The following is a 21442-nucleotide window of genomic DNA, read 5'->3' on the forward strand; positions in this document are numbered from 1 at the left end:
GTGAAACTCCACCCACCTGAGCAGAAGCAATTCCCGCAGGCCCCTTTGCAGATCAGACAGAAATATATTATTCCCTATTTTAGACAGGTGGACACTGTCCAGCCCGTAACGCTCCCTCCTTGTCCACAGAATTTCCTGTGGGTGGTGCATCATCCCACTCACACAAGCCATAAGCCATTTCTCCATCCACTTCTGATGTGCCATGCCAATGGCAACATCATTCCAAGCCTCCTGGTTGATCCATGGGAGCAGTGAGAACAGCAATGGCTACTTCCAGCCAGGTATGCCAGACCACCTACACATTAATCAAGGCCTGTTTTATCAGGTCCTTGCCTGGCTTACAGCCAAAGTCATTCTTCACATCATGCAGCACTTGGACCTGCGAGGAAGACGGACAACTTAGGTGGAACAGGGTGAGGAGGAGGGACTCCCACATTATGCCCCGTCTGTAGAGATGTACGAAAGTCACTTACCTGAACCAGAAAGTTGATTTGTGGTGGGGGGAGGCGCTCCATTCCCCCCCCTGAAATTCTGGCTGGGGGGGAGGCACCCCGTCCCTCCGGCCACGAATCCTGTCCTGCCGGGACGCAAATGGCGGCGGCTATAGCCGCCGCCGTTTGTGTCCCTGCAGTCAGCCGTGATAGGCTACGTAAACATTTACGTAGCCTATCACGGTATTTTTAAAAAATCTAGCCGTGATAGGCTACGTAAATCTTTACATAGCCTATCACTTTTTTTTTTACTGGAAATGGTGGTGGCGGCAGCCGGTCGGGAGACCGGCCGCTGCAGCCACTGCCGCCAAACCGCCGCCGGAGCCACCGCTGCCAGGGAGATTCACCCAAGGTAAGTCCCGTCCCGGGGGAGGGCGGGGGGGTCATCAGACTGTTTCGCCACCGATTTCGGGGGCCGAATGCGCTGGCATTCAGCCTCCCCAAGATTCGTGGCAAAATTCTCTGACATCCCTAATAAAAACCCTTCATGCAGCTCAAAACATCATACTGTGCCCACGTAAAAGCACCCGTTCCGGTGTACGTCGAGTCTGCTGGTCTAAGGAATGAGGACATCAGGGCAAGCAAAGGAAAATTGTGTCAAAAAGAAGCAGACAACTTGCGAAGGCAAGGCCGGAATGCTTCAAAGCACCATCTTCAAACTTTCAAAACGTGCCTGTGAGAGAAAACCTCCAGCGTCTGCCATGGAGACTGCTCCAATGCAAAAGGAGTGGGTTCTGAACTGAAAACTACTTAGGCTTATCGGAGTAGAGCTGATGTAGAAACTGCCCAGATTGCCATTATGTCAATGGTAAGCCGTCGGGTGACAAAACAGAGGTCCCTCCTCAGCCCCTTAGTATTCCATAAAAAACCCATAAGGCCCAAACAGGGCATAACCCATTGACTTGCGCTTGGCCAGGGGCCACTGCCGTGCCTTTGCCTTACCGATCAGTTCCCAATCTCCAAATGCATAAGTGGGTTACATTGGGACAGACCTGTACCTTGAAGTATATCAAGGCCCTCTTGGAAAAGTCAGACTGCGGAGCCCCGCCAACCCTGAACTCCTAAGGGGCCCTGAAGAAGGCCGTTAAGGCTGCTGTGTGGAACGGGGAAACGTCTTACCGGAAAGTGCAAATGGAGGGTCATAATCCTCGGAGCCCCAAAAGCGGTATCCGGGGACAGAGGGTGGCTAAAATTTACTCAAGCAAGCAACATCAGCGCTCAACCATACATTGCATGCCAAAACCATGAAATTTGACAAGGAGTCACTAATCTCCAGCGTCGTGGGCCAGAAGGCTAAAATGGTCAGCTTGCGATCTATGGTCCTGGCAGAATACCCCTTGTTCCTTAAAGAGACGCAAAATTGCAGCAAACGATCTATAGGTAAGGGCCGTGAATCTTGTAATTGAAGTTCGCTCCTAAGGCACGTAACACCCTACCTGTTCTGTTGTAAGTGGCTCCTGTACTGGGCGCTATGAAATGCAGGATGGCAGGCTCGGCTTCAGTATGCCAGTCTCCCATAGTACTGCAATGATGGGACCTGGAAACAGATGGGCCCATGGGACTAGGGCCCGGAACCTGTCAATCTGATATCGTGACAAAGCATCGGCAATTGGGTTTGCAAACCCGGCACATGGTGGGCCCAGAACCAGATGTTGTGACGCAGACACTGGAGCGCAAATGCTCGAATCAATGACATGACCCTCTGATTTCTGGAGGACAGGGAATTAAAACATACGCAGTGGCCACGTTGTCATACCAAAAAAGGGGGCTACCATCTTGGCTATGAGGTCGGCCCAAATGTGCATGGCTAGGCAAATGGGGAAGAGCTCCGGAAAGGCAAGGCCCTGACAAATTCCAGCGGCAGCCCACTCTAGGCCACCGCCCACAGCATGATCGGACCTACCATATGATTTCGAAACCCCCAGGGTACCGGTGGTACTCCAGTGAATCTGCAGGTCAGCTTTGAGGAGCAGCCCACGCCTCCAGAGGGAGACGCCATTAAAGCCATACCCACAGATCCATGCGTACAGCAGAAGTGACCCTGGTTCGATGGTGCGGCAGCCGCAGTCCCTGCACTGCCCAAGCAGAGCCAGCACAGGAAGGCATGGGGGCCACTACACTACATGGGAAATTGACAATTCCCTACAATTGTCAGCACAGGAAGGCATGGCTGGGGCCACTACCCTACATGGGAAATTGACAATTCCCTATTTTGCAGGACCCCCAAGGGGGACCTTGGGAAGACGTATAACTGCTTGAAGCTGTGCCCAAAGTACCAGAAATGTCCTGAGGGAGGTGAGAACATCACTTAAGGGTATCTAACTCGATTCCGAGTGTCAACGTGGCAGACGGGCCTTCAGTCTTGTCGTGAGCTAAAGGGACACCTGAGGTAACAGGGAAGGGAAACAATGCTTACATTAGGTCAGAACATTAGGGATCTCATGATTAACAGACTGGCCCTTGGAAGAGAGGTTACGAATCAGCCTACACTCCTTAGAGGACTTCTTGGGCACCATTTCAAGAGGGGAAATCCTTAGATTAGGCATCGGGCTGTAAAACGGGGGGGGGGGGGCTGTAACCCATCCTGCCAGTATTGCCTTGTCGATTTCCTCGTGAACCCTGCGATGCATAGCAAGGACATGAACTGAGATATGGGTGGCATGGTTATTCCATAAGTTCACTCAGAGCATTGTCACCTGAGTGTTTTTAACAGAGTAGCATACACTTCTTCAGGCCCATCGTTTAAATTAGATAGGAATTAGGCCTAAAAGGTCTCACAGCTGAATCTCCAAACTGGATTGCAAACCACTGCAGGGTGCCCACATATTTGCTCCAGGCAGTGCCCATTTCATGTGTACTGCAGGCAAATATGTGTTGCATTGGTTAACAGAAACTGGTGCATCATGGTGCCTCGGGAAATACTAGGGAGCCCAGTACTAGCAGCTGGAAAGATCAGACTTGTCCTGGGAGCTGAGAAAAAGGGCAGCAGGTAAGAGAACTGGAACAAATTCTTCCCCCTGCCCAAACCTCAACTCAAGGATCTGAGTCTGAAGTCAGATCCCCACCCCACGCCATCATTAGGGGTGGCAAATGGCACTGGATGAGGGAGCAGACGCTTGTGCACCATTGCCGAGCACCCTAAGAACCACCCAGCTGCTCACCTGGGCCACTCACCTGGGTTGGGCAAGTGCTGGGGGTTCATTGAGCACCGAGCACTGCACGAGGCAGGCACAGGGTGGTCCATCCATCCTTCCATCCCTACCCATTGTGCAGAGACATGGTGTTGGATCCAGACAATGAGCTTCTCTACATGAGACTATTAATTGGCTCTTAATCTGCTGTATCTATTTTGAGTTTCGTTGCAGAATGGAGGCATGAGGTCCACACAAAGAACAGAATAAGAACAGAAGAACAGAAGAAGAGCCATGCGGGTTCAGACCAAGGGTTGATCTAGTCCAGCATTCTGTTCACACAGTAGCCAACCAGCGGTCGACCTGGAACCACAACCAGGGCATGAGTGCAACAGCACCCTCCCACCCATATTTCCCAGCAAGTGGTGCACATAGGCTCACTGCCTCTGGTACAGGAGGCAGGACATAGCCATCAAGACCAGTAGCCACCAATAGCCTTTTCCTCCAGGAATTTGTCTAATCCCCTTTTAAAGCCATCCATATTGGTGGCCATCACTACATCCTGTGGTAGTGAATTCCATGGTTTAGCTAAGCCCTGTGTGAAGAACTACTTCCTTTACTCTGTCCGGAATCTCCCACCGATCAGCTTCATAGGATGACCCCTAGTATTTTGAGAGAGGGAGAAAAATGTCTCCCTATCCACATTGTCCACACCATGCATAACTTTGTAGACCTCTATCATGTATCCACTTACCTTCTTTTATTCCAAGCTAAACAATTGCCTTTCTGCTTTACCACTACATAACCCCTAGGTGGCACTGTGGTATAGGGGAAATACACTAGAGGAAATCACACTTTCTTTCACTTTCACAATTAAATGTCAAATTTTCCCTGCTCTAAAAAACCTTGCTGAAAGTGCCAGATAGACAAAGAAGCAAATCTACTAGGTCACATCATTGTTGGAAGACCTCATAAACAACCATGAGTAGGGAATGATGAGCACATGATAAATGCCTCATGTAGAAAAGCCTTCCGTTATACTGACATTAGGCCAGGCAGGGCAGACTATGGCCCATGGGCCTTAAGAAACCTGTGAAGTTCCTCAGTTTGACCCATGCCACCCCCTCCTGATGTAGAGGCTGGGGAGGAGGGAAGGAGAGGAATCCCTATGTGATCTCTCATCCAGGGATGGGAGAACCAGCGATGCTCACACTTGTCAAGATTCTCTGAGGTCCACTTGGATGCTCGGTATGCCTCAGTCCCACTTTCATATTTCTTTTGGTCTGAATGGGAACAGTGCACATTTTAAATGGGAGAAGTAGACATTTCTGGGAGCATTTTTCAAAAAGGAAGAAAGTGTTTTGTTTTTAAAAAATGCAGGTTAAAAAAAGATGCATTTTTTAAATCGATTGCAAGTTTGGGAATGTGGAAGCTTTTTCCAGAAAATGTGCTCATGTTGAGGGTTGCAAATTGGCCATGTTCTGATGATTTGCCAACTGAAACGACGTTCTCTTACAGCCCTACTCTGATTTCTGATCAGAGATGACAAGGGGATTCCATGGTCACTGTACGCCCTCCCAGTTAGAATGGTAGACTTCTCAGTCAAGAAGCAGCCACGCCCCCACGGATTATATGAGGCACCATTACGTCAAACTGGGGCTCCTTGCGAGGCATCATTCAGTGTTAAACATCGAGGTCAAGAATGAACATATGACAATCTGAGGGGTTCTGGAGCCTACCCAACTCTATTTAATGGTGTGTGTGAGAGACAGCGCATATGACAATCTTTTGGTTAAAATAAAATTAAATACATAAACTGAATGTTATTTTCTAAATATTTCTGCTGTTTTCTGACTTACCAGAATTAAATGGTTACATACTGAGACGCAAACATCATAATAGCTGAACTTTGAGACACTTTCAAATAACTAGGTAGGCCAAGCCCCCTACCCTACCCCCCGAATTCTGCTCCTGTAATTAAGACTGATACTTGTGCATCAGATTAAGCACATCGGGGTAGAGGCGTTCTGGAGCATCAAGACCCCACGCAGGATCAAAATGTTGCCAGTCAGGAATATGCTTATAGGAAACTAAATGAGTGATCCGAGACATCAATAATTCAGCATCCCTTTGGGTTGTGACAGTGTCTTTCCCACCAGTCCACACAGCTGTTGGCACAAGCATGTCTTCTATTTTATAAAATGGAGGTGTTATCTGTTGATGAAAAGATCAGAAATAAGAAAATGAGTTTTGGTTACCATGTTTACATTTAATTAAAAAAAACACAGACATTTCTTCTTTCATTATCTTCAGTACCCTGGGATGTGTGACAACTGGCCCTAGAAAATCGTATGTTTCCTCTTCTATACCTATGTATCTTCCCAGGACCAGTAAGACGTGGAAAACAAAATAAAATACTATTTTAAAGGTTAAATATTATGAAGGACTGTATTTAAATTTGTAATTTCACACTAATCAATTGCTCTGGCATGGTATATGATGCTCCAGATGATGTGAATTAGAACGGATTCAAAATCACTGGAGACAAATACACTTATTTATTCAATGGCAAATTGATGCTTGCCTTCCAGAGTTTTCTTTCATAGAAGCTAGATTTCATGTATATATTTAGGGTTGTATCCAATTGGTGTTACTCTGCTGATGGAACATTCTTTGACCCACTGGAAGCTTTAGTCAATGGAACCGGGAGGGATGAGATCTTTAGCAATTCCCCCATTCCCCACAGCTGCCCATGTCACTTGTCGTGCTGTTCTGCCCTCTGAGGGTGGAGAGGCTGCAAGGGAAGGTGGGAACCACCCCACATTCCTCTTTCTCTGTGCCACTGATGGAATGTTCTGCCAGAGGTATATCAGCAGAGGGACACCTACTAGATACAACCCTTATTCTTCTATTTAGGCTGAAAGAATGTACTATTTCAATAAAAGCTGTCATTTGAATGGACACTGACATTTGAGCTGATATTAGTGAGTCAGAACACTGATTTTCCTAATATAAAGATCATTATTCTAAGGTTGCTAAATCCCGGCCCCAGCCAAATCAGATTGAAACAATGAAAATTCATAATCTCTGATCCACATAGGTCAAGAATATGAATATCCCTTAAAAACAAATATTTACTTAGTGCTAATATTTACATAGCGTGAGGATTTCCAAATATATTTCCACATGGAATAAATATTTATTGCAGGCAGGAGGAGAGCGTAGGAATATAATGACAAAATGGACAGGATTCCAAACAAAGCATAAGAATTACACTGATGCTCACGGATGTGTAGGAAGAGGTGGATGAGCTTGCTACTCTTCGTCAAATGAGAACATTTTAGAAAGAGGGAAGAGCATGACAGATTTCAGAAAGAGGGACGCATCCAGGAAATAAATGATGCATGATTTCACCCAGTTTGGTCTGTTTGGGGTGCTGGTGGGGGAGATTTTCACAGTTCCCAAAGGAATCATAAGAAGCCAACAATTACAGCATAGTTTACCCTGAGTTTTTAACCAGTAGCCCAATTTTAATTTTAATTTTTTGAAACCTTAAAGTCAAATTCCTGTCACAAACACACTTTTCCTTACCGTGTTGTATATAGCTTTGTTCTTACAGCCATAATCAAAATATTTAAATTCATGGGAAGAAATAATCTAAAAAGCAATGAGAGAAATATTCACAGTTTGAAATTTGGTTTTGAAATTTAAATTTTAAGGAACATTAACATTTAATTTTGATAGGTGGATTGATATATACAAATTCAAAACCTGGGGATTTGCATTACTAGAATTCTCTAGTGTTATGAAACTGATGACAAATTTCTTTCAAAAACAGGAAATCCTCACATGTCATATCAGAAATAATTAATGTATATTAAATATATCATTTAAGAGTCATTTGATACTTGGGTTTCAGTTCAAAAGCTATGAGCGCAAGTTTCGCCATCCACATGCCCAGGTGGGATTTCCTCAGGCTGGCAGTGGCAAGTCCATTACAACATCATGACTTGTTATTCCAGAATGTTCTTTCTCTTCTTCCCTGAATGCAACGTGGGGGAGGGGGTGATGTTCAACTTGCAGCCAGCCTGGGAGGTAGGTGAGGGGTTTATATAATCAGGATTTGCAATGTTCAAATTAAGACTCAGGAAGCTGAATGATGAGAGTCATCCTGTTATTTTATAGGCCTTGTTGGAAAGCTGAAGCACTGAGAAAATGATTTCAAAAACAATGAAGGAGCAATCCAATCGATATCTACTCAGAAGTAAGTCCCATTGAGCTAAATGGGGCTTACTCCCAGGTCCAAGGTTTTCAGCCTTAAGAACCCTACAAAAAATTGTGGGGATGGGAAAAGCACTTCTTAAGAGCCAAAATTCTTGTTTCCATAGTTTGACTATGTACACCAAACATTCAATTAAAGATGGAACATTGACATCTGAATTTGGCTCTGCTGAGAAAACATCAGTTCAACTCTACCTGGCTCCAGTGGGATATTGTTTTAACAGATGTAAAATCAGGAAAAATTCCAAGATACACATCTGCTCGACTCTGAAAAAAGAAATGGGAATACAATTTTTTAGAATCGGCATCTTTTGACAATTCACAATATCAACCCAGTGTGTGGCTGCTGTAAAAGTGGCATACTCCATGTTAGGCATCATTAGAAAAGGGGCTGAGAATAAAAGCACCAATATCATACTGCCTTTATACAGCTCTATAGTGTGACCACACTTGGCATACTGTGTGTACAGTTCTGGTAACCACACGTAAAACAGGTTATTGTCGAGCTGGAAAACTGCAGAAAAGGGCATCTAAAATGATCCAGGGGCTGGAGCATCTCCCTGATGAGGGAAGGCTAGAACAGCTGGGATTGTTTAGCTTGGAAGAAAGGAGGCTAAGGGGAGAGGTGTACCAAATAACGCCTGATGATGTGGAGAATGTGGATAAGGAGACATTTCTTTCCCTCTCTCATAATGCTAGAACCCGGGGTCATCCCATGAAGCTGATTGGTGGGAGATTCAGGACAGAAAAAAGGAAGTAGTTCTTCACACAGCGCATAGTTAAATGATGGAATTTGCTACCACAGGATGTGGTGCTGGGCACCAATTTGGATGTCTTTAAAGGGGGATTGGACAAATTCCTGGAGGTCAAGGCTATCAATGGCTACTAGTCCTGATGGCTATGTGCTGCTTCCAGTACCAGAAGTAGTATGCCTGGGGAACATGGCAGGGGGAGGGTGCTGTTGTACTCGCTTCCTGTTTGTGTGGGTTCCTGGTTGACAGCTGGTTGGCCACTGCGTGAACAAAATGCTGGACTAGATGGACCCTTGGTTTGATCCAGCATGGCTCTTCTTATGTTTTTATATCCTTAATAAAGGAATGAACGATTTGTTATTACTTCTTCCCAAAAGAACATTTGCTGAGCCCTGGCATTCAGAATGGTCTTTACCCCCTACCCACAACCCCCACCCATGAAAACCACCAAATTTTCAGAGGACCCCAGGTTTGGTTCAGCCATGAGTTACTATAAAAACCAATAGGAAAAAAACATTAAAAGCCCTGATGAGGCATTGAACTGAACATGTGAGGGCTGAAAGTGTGTGCTGGGATGGGGTCATCCACGCTGGTCCCTCCCATTACATCTCCAGATGTCCCAGCTCCGCCCCCCTCAGATCAGGCCTTGCCAGTACATGTATAGAAAATATATTGAATTTAATTCTAATTGAACAATTAAATATTGCAAGCATGTGGAAATTCACTGAGGTTCTTAACATTAAGGACTAGCCAACAAAGAGAAGGAGCAAATGTGAAGAGATTCACAGAGTTTGAGAGTCAATCCAGAATGGAGCGGAAATTTCTCAGAAAAGCATTTCCTGACAACTATTCTAAGAGTTTGTGTTTCAGGGATCAGTAGATCCAGCACAACATTGTTTAGTACTGGTGAAGGGAGAAATGTGTTTGGCTCCACTTCCTTCCAATCCTCCTTTTAGCCCACTGCTTCCCTCTTCCACTACTATGAATCAACAGTGCAATTTTATTTGGTATTAACTGAACCAAAATTCTCAGAACATATTTTTTGGAGGAATTTCTGAGATGTTTCTTTTGGGGGTCTCTCCTGAGATGGTTGAATAATTGTCTCTCTCCCAGATTCTATTTGGAAAAAGACCCTCCCCCTCCGTCTGGTTATACCACATATGAAGTCAAACAGAATTTCATGAGGCCAATTTCACCCCATCTTCATTAACATTATGGGGAAATTGAATGTGTAAAAACAACTTTTAAAGAAACATGTGGTCCATTAATTAGATGGAGGAAGCAGATGTATGGGGGAGGGATATTCAAAATATAAGAACAGAAGGGAAAGATTATGTCCTGGACTAGTATAACAGATGTATTGTGTGATTCCATCTGCCTTTGTCTTGCTATTTTCATGTGAAGGCCTCCTTCCAATTCTGATAATATAAATGAAAATATAAACTCCACCTACCACATTTAGGTTTTTCTCATTGAATCCTCCAAGAGAGAAAATGATTTGGAGACAAAGCTTGTCTATCACTGCATAGCTGCAGAATTTGGCAACAATGCCTTTCAACCTGTGACTTAAAAGGCAGAGTTCTTTATTGCCCCAGATAAGCTGTAAAAGGAAAATGTGCAAATAATCGTGAAGCTCTTTAAAACTTTGTCTACATAATGGTCCTTAACATGTTATCACAGTGGACTCTGCTCCAGGAAACATGGAACATGGTGCAGGGCATCGTGCTAGGGAAGGATCACAAGAAACAATCTTGGAGACCAAGCAAGCCCTCTGTTAATCTGAGAGCTGATCTAATACCCACAAGCAAAAGGGATGTCAGAGCAAAAAGAAAGAACAACTGCTGCCAAACCTCAAGGGCAGTTATAGGCTTCTGGACAAAGAGTACAAAAGACTCAACGGCTTTGAGGCTGTACTCAGGATGGGGCAGAAGAAAGGGAAAAATAGTTTGACTCTGTGGAATGAAAGGAAAGCTCATTGAAACTCCTTGCTAATTGACTGAATTAAACAGGGTGGCCACTTACGCCTGACCAAAAAGAGGATATGTTTCATCAAAAAGAGGGCAAAAGAGGTCACCAATATGCATCATATTGGTATATGCAAATAGGTGCAGAATTGGAAATAATTAGCATAATTGAAATAGAAAGAGATCCCACCACAGGGGAGAAGACTGACTAGGCAACCTGTGTGCCTGCTCAGTTTGCTGTCCAGGACCTAACTGCTGATGGGCAACTTCAAGGCCCCTGCTGCTCTCTTCCTTATGGTTCTGCAACCTTAAACTGGACTTGGATTGGACACCTCTCCAAGTAGCGCATGTCTTATAATAGAGGGCTGTCCTCTGTCGGCTCCTTAAAATAGTTTACTGCCCTGTGTAAACTAGCATTAAAACTGTCTGTCTGTATATCAGAATAGCCATACGGTGAAAGACAATTAGCTACATGTACATGAAACAATGCCTATCATGAAGAGTGCTCAGGTAGTGGTTTGAACTAGGGATGGGTGGGCAAACTCCCCAGTATCCTCCTCGCAGGCTGCTTGACAGACTCCCACTAGCTGCCTGACCTGGCAGGCATGCGGGGCAAGTCACCAGATGGTCCATGGGCACCCGGCGAGAGCTCGTGCCCCTCCCCGCAAGCTGCGATGTGTAAAAAAATTTATGTAGACTAAGACGGAGAAAATAAGGGGGACGCAAATAGTGTAGACGCTATGCTATTTGCATTCCCCTTATTTTCGCCGTCTTAGTCTACATAAATGTTTACATAGACTAAGATGTGCCAAAATAAGGAATGCAAATGGCAGCAGCCATGGCTGCCACCATTTGCGTACGCGTGTGTTGTATTTTTTTTAAATCAGCTGTGATAGGCTATGTAAACATTTACGTAGCCTATCACGGCTGACTGCAGGGATGCAAACGCCATACCCGCCGCCATTTGCGTCCCTGCTAGCCAGCGGCCGGATGTCCGGCTGCTGGCGGAGCCAGCCGGCAGCTCCGCAGAATCGCTGTGGAGCACAGCTGGCTGGCCAGGATTCCAGGGGGGAAGGGATGGAATGCCTCCCCCCCCAACCATAAACATAATTCGTGAAAGGTAAGTACCTTTCATACATCCCTAGTATCAGGGAGGTCCTGATCCATGGCTCAATGAGTTATAAGCTCCTTTGTGTGGTTGACGACATCTTCTGGTGCATGCAAATAGAAAGGTCCACACAAATTATTAAAGAATCTGAAAAAGGGATTCATTTGGGAACATTTAACAGGCACCCCCTAAGGAAATACATTTTTTTCAGATCACTGATAAAATTGGGTAAAGGAAAGCTGCCCAGCTCTAAATACATATGTGGCAAAAAATGATGTCTGTACAATAATAAAAACATGAGATATACCCACTCTTATGATTCCATCAGGAATTCTTGCGAGTATGCCAAGCACCCCACCATCCACTCCAGTGTATCCAGGAGTGAGGCAGATAAAGAGCTTGACTTTTTGAGCAAGCTGTGGCAGGACTGAGAAGGCAATGAGACCTGCAAATGAGGGGACATGGAAAACAAGAGCAGTGGTTAATCTTTCAGTCCGTGCCCAGGCTGCGGTCAATAGTTGCATTGGCCTCTGGGCTTCTTCCACTTTTACTTGGGTTTAGTTTTCAGATAGCCAAAGGAAAGACCGTTTGCCCTCCCCAGTGCTAAGAAATGCTCCCCTTGTTGGCTTCTGCCACGTATCTAATAAAGTTCAGAGAGCAATAGTGACACAGTGTGACTGCTAGCTACAGTGAGTGTTTAGAAGTAGGGCGAGAAGGGAAATAGGGGTGGGTTTAGGTTAACACAGAGAAATGACTAAATATTATTAGTAAGCCTTACAAAACAAAAACTCTTCCTCGATTTTTTATTGAGGGGTGCTGCTGCTGCTCTTTCATCTTTGGTGGCAGCTGCCAGTTTCTGAATGATTCTATATCATGACATAGGAGCCTTCCAAAGGGGCTCCTGGGACAAAAATGGCAAGAAAACTACAATTTTTTCCCAGACGTGCCCAAACAAGACTAGTTAGACTACACGGTGACACAGAATCTTTTCCCCATTAGTTCATCTAACCCTTGAATCCTACCTAGCACTTGGCAAAGGAGGCATGCCACCTTTGCCCAAGAAGATGGGAAACATGATGAAGAAGGATGGAGACAAAATCCTGAACGTAGGTACAAGGGTAAGACAAAAGACAGAGAATTGGGTGCTAAAGAAGAAACTGAGACAGCGATTGGAATGCCTAGCAAACCCCACAGTGAAATAGCCGTCTCTTTTCATCATTATGTTCAGAACTTCAGTCAGTTGACCCCTTCCCCCCACCAGGGATCCCTTTCCCCCACCCCCACCACGCCCCCCATTCTAAAAGGACTGGAACTTCTTTCTGATTTTTATGTATGGTTAAAGTTTGTACCTGTGGCTTAGAACACCTTATATCTTTTCAAACATTAAGAGGAAATACATTTCATTATGTTGTTCTTCACTTACCTACTGATGCACCCTGGGAATGGCCAATGTAGTATAAACTGTCTTGCTTAGTTTTCTTCAGGATGAAATCTATCGTTGCTGGAATATCATATATCCCTACTTCATGAATACTGTAACACACACACAAAACATAGCTGAGATATTGCTCATCTATGCTAGGCTACAATACAAGAGCATACTCAGGCTACAGTCCTAAACACAACCGGGCGCAATCCTATGTCCCCTAGACAATGTCTGGAGGACATAGGATAAGATGGTTCCTGGGATCTGAGGCTGCAACCAGGGCTCCGAGGTCAGAGCCCAGGAACCACGCTCCGCCCACCCCCCGCACAAAGCCAGCACAGTTCTCTTCATGCTGGCTATGGCTCTGTGTTCAGAAATGGAGTGTGGAGATGGCGGAAAGGGGGTGGTCACAGGGGTGGGCATGGGAGATGCTGTGGAAGATGCGTTATGCAGCTTCCAAGGCATATCCCAGCCTCCTTCCCTCCCCTTCCTGGAGCCACAGCTAGACAGCCAAAATCGGCCATCTAGCTAAAAATGCAGGGTGGCTGGAGCACAGAGGCAAGGATTTCCTCCATGCTACAGCTGCCCTGCATTGGTTACTTGGCAGCCTCCGACTTTGGAAGCTGCTGACTGTCCAGATAGGATTGCATCCTGACTGGGGATAAGGAGCCCCGCAGAACACAATGGCAATTACTTCTGAGTAGATATGCATAGGGTTTCACCGTTGATCCTGCCATGTTACTGGTTCCTTTGATGACATTTGGAGGCCAAGGTGATAAGTCTATTGTTCTTTGCAAACAGTAGAGATTGTACAGATTTATAGCCACATACGGATACTGACTTGAAATAGTTTGATTAGGCTCATTGATGTTTACTGGGAAAGAAGTAAGTGAACTTTGTTCAATGGTGCTTACTCCCAGATCACTCTGCATAGGATTACAGTCTCAAAGTACCATATCACCAATGTGCCAGGCTTTTCAGTATCAAATGCTGTCAGAGGTAGGGATGTGAGAAGCTGGGAATCCTGTTCCGCTAGAGCCTGATGGGATTTTGTGTGTGTCCATTCCAGTAAGCAGGGCCAGACTGTCCAGTAAGCAGGGCCAGACAGGGCAGATTTATTTTTCCCGATTCTGGAAATGTTTTGCACCTTTCTTTTGGGGGGTCCCACCATTTGCGCAAATGGTAATTTGAGCACATTGGATTGGGAGGATCTTGAAATTTGTGGACATGAGTATTACTACTACTACTACTACTACTACTTTCCCCACTGTGTCTCGGAGCTCTTTCTGCTGTTGTGCACATTTCCCCTCCATTTACTGCCCAGCTTCTAAATTCCCCCCCCCCTCCACTTTGGAAACGCCGACGTGGAGGATGAAATTGATAAGTTCATTGACAAGTATGGTATGTCCCTGCTGGGATAAGCAAAGCAAAGTGTGGAGAGGAGGAAACTGATACAGATATTTATAATGGGAATACACAGCAGACAGGCGGACTTGTGAAAGACCACTGGTAATTAAAAAAAATACTCCATTTACTTGGTTCATATTATTGTTTTGTATATTTCTGGGTTAACTGGAATGCGCTCTGGTACACAGCACAATATAAATTATTATTATCATCATTATTATTCCCTTTGAAAGACCACTGATATATTAAAAAACACACCCCATCTGCACAAATTTAAAGTCACAAAAATAATATTTTAAAAACCCACAATCCCATTTGTGCAAAAATTTGTGCTGATTTGCACACCCCCAGGTATGAACTCCCAAGCCTCAAGCTATGGAAAATGAAGGGAGAATATCACTACGTTTTGAAATGAGGATCAAAGCTGTGGGCAGGATGTCTTGTAACCCCCACTCTGTTCAAACCGCAGTGACAACACACCTTCGGCAATTGTTTAAGCTCTGTCAAAGACTGAAGCACTCCTGCCACATGGTGGGGCAAGATAAGATGGCTAAAGCCGTACTTGATAACCTGCATCCAGGACAATGATGCTATCCAACCTAACTACAAACCACCCGCTGAACTTACCTGAAATCCCAGAATTTTTCTTGGTCAATTGAAAGGTTTTGGTGTCTTCTAGACCAGGTGGTGCCTCTAGTATTTATTATCCAGACATCATAGCCAGCATCTGCTAGGAAAAATCCCAGGCTGTTGCTGGGGAGATTTGCAATCCAGCACCTACCTTCAGCGAGCAAACCATGTACCAGTAACACTGCTGGCTTAGGCTCTGTGAAAGAAACAAGGAGATATTATTTCTTTTATGTTAACATATATGCCACATCTCTGCAGAAACTAGGCCTGTGAACCACCACTGTTCCAGTTCCGAATCCTAGGGGTGGACGAAAGTCACTTACCTTTTCTCGCAGCTTGTTCGTGGTGGGGGGGAGGCGCTTCGCTGCTCCCCCCGCGAAGTTCAGGCCGGGGGGGGAGGCTTCCCGCCTCGCCCGGCCGAAATTCAGGCTGGGGAGGAGGCTTCCCGCCTCGCCTGGCCGCGAACACGAAAGTAACAAAAAAAAAAAAAGTCCCCTGATAGGCTACGTGACGATTCACGTAGCCTATCACGGCTAGATCTGGAAAGTCAGCCATGATAGGCTACGTGAATCGTCACGTAGCCTATCACGGGTGACTTTAAAAAAAAAAAAAAGCACGTACGCGAATGGCGGCCCCCATAGGGAGCCGCCATTCGCGTTCCTTATTTAGTTGCTGTAGTCTACGTCAATGTTTACGTAGACTACGGCGAAAATAAGGGCAACGCAAATAGCGTTGCCCTTATTTTCACCGTAGTCTTTGTAAACATTGACGTAGACTACAGCGACCAAATAAGGAAGGGGAATGGCGGCTCCCTATGGGGGCCGCCATTATCCGTACACACTTTTTTTTTTTTTTAAAGTCACCCGTGATAGGCTACGTGACGATTGACGTAGCCTATCACGGCTGACTTTGCAAATCTAGCCGTGATAGGCTACGTGAATCGTCACGTAGCCTATCAGGGGACGTGTGTTTTTTTTTTTTTTCTTTCATTGCAATGGCGGGGGTGGCAGCCGGTCGAAAGACCGGCTGCTGCTCCCGCCCCGCTCGAACACCGGACGAACCGCCAGCCGGACCTGCCGCCAGGAGGGACATTCAGGGAAGGTAAGTCCCGTCCCGGGGGGGGTGTGGGGGGCGGGGGGGTGCGGAGGATTTCTCCCCGAAACTTGTTCGGGGGGCCAAACACGTTGGCGCTCGGCCCCCCGAAGTTTCGGGGAGAAATTCTCCGCCATCCCTACCGAATCCCGAACTGAAGCGGGGTGATTCGAACTGAATCAGTCTGGATTGGATCTGGATCAGTCTGATGCAGGTCAAATTGATCTGAATCGCTTTGAACCAATCCAGATGATTCTGAAGGCCAGACAGCCTGTCCTGGAAATGTAACAATTTGCTTGAGATTAGGGAGGGAGAGGGGAGGAGCTGGGAGGGGGAACTGAGCCTTGGCAAGTGGCATCTCTCTGTGCCAAGAGGGCTGAATGTTTAACCCAGCAGCCTCCAATCACAGTGGTGGAGGGGGGCCTGTATATAGCAGGAGATTCTGCTTTCGTCCCCCAGTGGGAGAGAGAGCTGGCAGAGGGGGGCGTGTTCTTTATGCTGGGATTGTGCTAGTGCAGCAGTGCCCAGTACCTCCCCCGCCCTTCTCAGTTCCATTTCTTAGTCCTCACTTCCCCTTAAAGCCTTCTTCTGGACTATATATATACACGCACGCATGCAAATGCACACACACACAGACACACACACACACTTTCTCTGCTAGTTGTTAGGCTTCAGTTTGTTTCCCTGATTTGTTTACTGCTTGTTCTTTGGCTCCCCCCCCTTCTCAGTTTCTACTCCTTCCCTTCCTATTTTTCAACTCTCCATTTATATTCTTATTTTTTCAAAAACAAAACCTTTTCTCTTCTTTTAGGCTTTAGATAGATAGAAAGTTAGTGTAAGTGCTACTCCCCTTCCCCCCTGCCACCACGTTGCCTGTGTAGGTAGTTTTTTCCTTTCTTCCTCTATCTGCTCTTCTTTTGGTCATGTGTGTGTGTGTCTGTGCAGCATGCACATTATTGTGCACAAGCAAGCAGTGTGTGGCCAAAGAAGCACACCAGTACACAGTGGGCCAAAGTACTGCACAACACATGACAGGAAGCAAGACGCTTGGGGCCTGTGCCAGCCTTGCACATGTGTCTCTCCCCCTCTCCGCCTCTCGGCCAGCCTGCCAGCTGCCTGCCCAGTCTGCCAGCTGCCTGCCCAGTGCCTGCCTGGTGCCCTCCGTGCTGCTGCTGCCACCGCCCTCCTCCTCTGCTAGCTTCTGCCACCCGTGACATGCTGCACAGTTCCTCCACTGCTAGGGGGACTATGCCAATCTTGACTGTGCCTGCCGGAGTGGTGGCTGGCTGGTACTGCCGGTGGCTTTGACTTTGCTCCCTGTAAGATGGCCCTTTATTTATTTTTAAAGAAACAGCAAGAAGCTTTCACCTATGGTAAAAGCCTGATGCTTGTCTACAATAAATCTCCATAAGAAGAATATGATCAGACGAGGCTGTATGCAGTTTTTAAAATGTCCTTTTTCAGAAGGGGGAAAGGGCTGCCAATATGATCAGGGGACTGGAGTAACTCCTGTGTAAAAGGCTTCAGTGTTTAGAGGTCCGTGTGACTTACTTCCAGGTATTGTGTACTGCAGCCCAAGTGAGGTTTAACTTTTCACTTCCCTTAATGAGAAGCGCCTCAGGTCATCCTGTGAAGCTGAATGGTGGCAGAGTCAGGACTGACAAAAGGAAAGTATGACGGGAGAGGGGTTTTTTTCGCACTTCAAAAAAAACTACACTAGAGATTAGGGAAAGGGACCTCCTCATTGTCACCATAAGACACCTTCTGATTAGGATCTCTTCTCTAATCCCCTGTGTGGCTTGTCAGTCTTTTTTTACCTTTTATTTTAGTTTTTGAGAAAGTGGAAATATATGCATGGCTAGCATAAAAGCCACTGGACTTAACTGTCTGAAATTAGGAAGTCTCAGTCACCTCCATAGTGGCTGCTACATCTCCAAACGTCATCATCATAAAAATGAAAAAAAAAAATGTTATGGTCATTTCTGTTTTCCAATGCAAGTCAATAGGAAAATATAAAATCTGAATAATTCTGATTTCTGAATCTTGCTTCAGACGCAGAGTCTGAAACAGGTTGGATGTAATCCACATTGGACCAAAGTGGATCAGGACCAAATCTGAAGCTCTGAATCAGCCCCCGACATGGGTTGGGGGGGGGTGTCTGTGCACAGCCCTAACAGAAACTGCAGATAATAGGAGCATAGTCACCCTGACAAGTACCTTTCCCCTTCTTTTGGAGCATCAAAACTCTCCACTGCAATACTCTGTGGCAACCTCAGCTCCATGCAAGCAGACGTTCACATTGATGGAAGCAGCACCCTTTGCTGAGGCCTGAAATTTCTTAAATGTTTATCAGGCTAATCCATCATTTTGTACCACATCTTATTACTAATACAATACAAATAACAACAGGGCACACTTATAAGAACCCTCTTATGTCACTGCCTGAACATTAACACTCCTTATTACACACTGTGGGAGACATTCATGAGCTTCTCATTTTAATGCAAATTTACCTAATGTTGCTCTTTTGAACTCATGCATGAATTGAAATTCAAATAAGTTCCAAAAGTTGTACTTCTCTGAGGTTTGCAGTGGAGTTCTCCAATCACAAAAGGTGTATAAACTGTGTATATTAAGGCAAATTGTGCACAGACCATTATATTTGGAAAAAGTGTTTCCAGAAATGTGTACACTGGGAAAACATGCATTAAAAAGTGTGTATTAGGAGAACTGCTTACAAAAATGAATATTTAAGCAAACTTTTTTAAACACATTCTCACACAGATGTGGAAACAGGATAAACAGAACTTTAGGTGGGAAAAATGAGCAACTGAGAGAAACAGAAATTAACATATATATCCATCTGTGATGTGTAAATTTTCCCCATCTGTAGTGTGTTGCATGACTTTGCTCTGTATTAGCATGGCATGCACTGGATTCAGTACTGATAATAAAATTTGTTATAAATGTGCAAATGTTGAATTGAGTAAATGCTTACATCTGAGCCTATGCAGATTCACTGAAAGTGAAAAGAAGTATGCAGAGGATTTATAGCCTGTTCTTAAATAGGAAATATCTCGTCTGCCCACCCCCGACCCCCCCAGGATAAGTAATCGTGGCAGCAATCTTATACACATATACTTTGGAGTGAGTGTTACTGAACCAAAAAAACACAAACAAATACAAGTTCTGTGTGAGTGCGTGTGTGTGTGTGTGTTTTGTTTTTGTTTTATCAGGGAGATGTACAGAATATAGGAGCTCTCTCTAGTAAACAGGAACAGTTGCGTCTTATTCTACTGCATAATGCAGACAAACACTCCCTGCAAAATCTGGTCTACACATGCACAGCAAGGCCAGACTATGATCAGAAATGGAAGTGGAACCAGGAACTGGGAATAAACATTGCTTCAGTTGTTTAGGAAAGCCTGACATTCACAAAAGTAGCCAGAGCTGGGTACATACATGTTACTGCTTGCACAGAGCGGGTTCCCTATGGTGGAAGTCCAGATGCTGCTCAGAATGTGGGACCAATCATGTGATTCCTTCCCACTGGATGGTCTCCTGGTTTGGAAGGAGAGCAACAATGGGCTAGGAAGGGCCCATGTAGCTGGTTCTGCTTTTGTACCCCTGGTATTCACATATGTCATGGGACTGGGATCCTGGGAGATCCTATGAACAGTACTCCCCAATGTGATTGTAACATCATCAGATTCCAAAATACCTGTCTTCCTAGGGCTGTGTCCTCCAAAAGGAATTCTATTTGCCTTCAGGTAATATCCATCATCTGTCAGGATTTCATGCTCTTCGCTGGGGTACCTCCAATATTGGATGACTTGGCTCTGGATGAAAAAAGGAATCCTTGGCAAAAATCCGATTTATATGCCAATTGCTTAGACTTCCCACTCAAAAATTTGAGTCCCCCCCCCACACACACACACACAAACACCGCCTCCGTGGTCACACATTCAGCTTTAGAGAAAGAGACCCTGGAACAGCCACCTGGGACAGAACGTGTAGAAACTGTAAACACAGGAAAAGCTGGCGTGAAGGCCCGGTTCACACATGAGAGCCACTATTACAATCCGCTCTCAGATTTTGTCTCGCAGAAGCACCAGTCACCATTTGTATGTGTGCAATTGCTCACCTGCAGTTCACTCCTAGTTTCTCCATGCCTCAGCAAAACCTCAACAAAAGGGAAAACTCCAGTTTGTGGAGGTTTATGGCAAACTCAGACTTTGAGAGAATTCCGTCCTTAAAGGCAGCCCAAAATCCCGTTGAATGAACCAAAGAATGAAGGAAGAACTGCCTAACCTGTGTGGTAAGCTACTTTTCAGGAATGGCTCACCATGGCAAACAGACTGTGTATGCCAAGCCGAAGGCTTCCCCAAATGGGGTATTCCATGAATAATTCTGTTTGCTTGCCCGGAACAGTCTCCTATCTGTCAGTCCCATAGAAGACGGGTTCTGCTAACCTCAACATTGGCATTCAGTCAGCCTGTCTTAAGTTAACTCTGCTCTGCGCATGATATAAGCTGGCTCCGAGTCTAACACTGTTCAAGTAATTGCTGGTTTCTTTGGGATAACTCGGGCAAGCGTGGTGAGACTGCAGTAGGGAACCCTTTGCTCTTAGAAGATAATTTAAAAAGAAAGCATATTATGTTATCATAACAATACAATCTGCTGTTTCCTAATGCAGCTGAATATGCAACTTACCACAGTCATAAACTCTTGAGGATTCAGATGTCGTCTGCTCAGGGATTCTTTGGAAGCAACTGCCTGTTGGACTAAGCACGCCGCTACGCAAAACAGCCACATCACAGCCCTGCGTAACACAATGCCAGTTCTCTCAAAGTAAGGTCGTATCTCTATCCAGGTTTGACACAGAAAGGCGTTGCAGCATTATTTGGTAGCAGTGTCAATCAGAATTTGGCAATACTTGGTAGATGATATTTATTTTGTTCACAACAGTCACATTCATCTTCTTCAGCAAAGCACAACAGTCGAATTCTGTCATCAAAACTGGTAATATGGCTATGAGCATTCAAATTCAGAAATTTAACAAGTAAACTATGGCATGTGTAGATTAGGCAAAACTGCATACCAAACTGCAAGGGTTAGGAGACATGTACACCCTAAAAATGTATGTGAAGTTTTTTAAAA

General features: G+C 45.3%; 1 protein-coding gene across 1 annotated transcript; it reads right to left on the reverse strand.

Moving 5' to 3' along the window:
* Window positions 1-5350: 5350 nt before the first annotated feature.
* Window positions 5351-21098, reverse strand: LOC146350796 (putative lysosomal acid lipase/cholesteryl ester hydrolase). Its single transcript, XM_084845759.1, has 9 exons — window positions 20996-21098; window positions 20004-20121; window positions 15188-15386; window positions 13151-13260; window positions 12039-12172; window positions 10109-10255; window positions 8099-8170; window positions 7214-7279; window positions 5351-5836 (listed from the first exon to the last, which is right to left on the reverse strand). Exons 1-9 carry the CDS (start codon window positions 21095-21097, stop codon window positions 5600-5602), a joined length of 1185 nt encoding a protein of 394 aa, XP_084701885.1. The 5' UTR covers window position 21098; the 3' UTR covers window positions 5351-5599.
* Between the last annotated feature and the right edge of the window lie 344 nt (window positions 21099-21442).

This window comes from Heloderma suspectum, chromosome 3 (genome assembly GCF_057233095.1).
Source record: "Heloderma suspectum isolate Gila_16-S chromosome 3, 16-S_ref, whole genome shotgun sequence".
Taxonomy (NCBI): Eukaryota; Metazoa; Chordata; class Lepidosauria; order Squamata; family Helodermatidae; genus Heloderma; species Heloderma suspectum.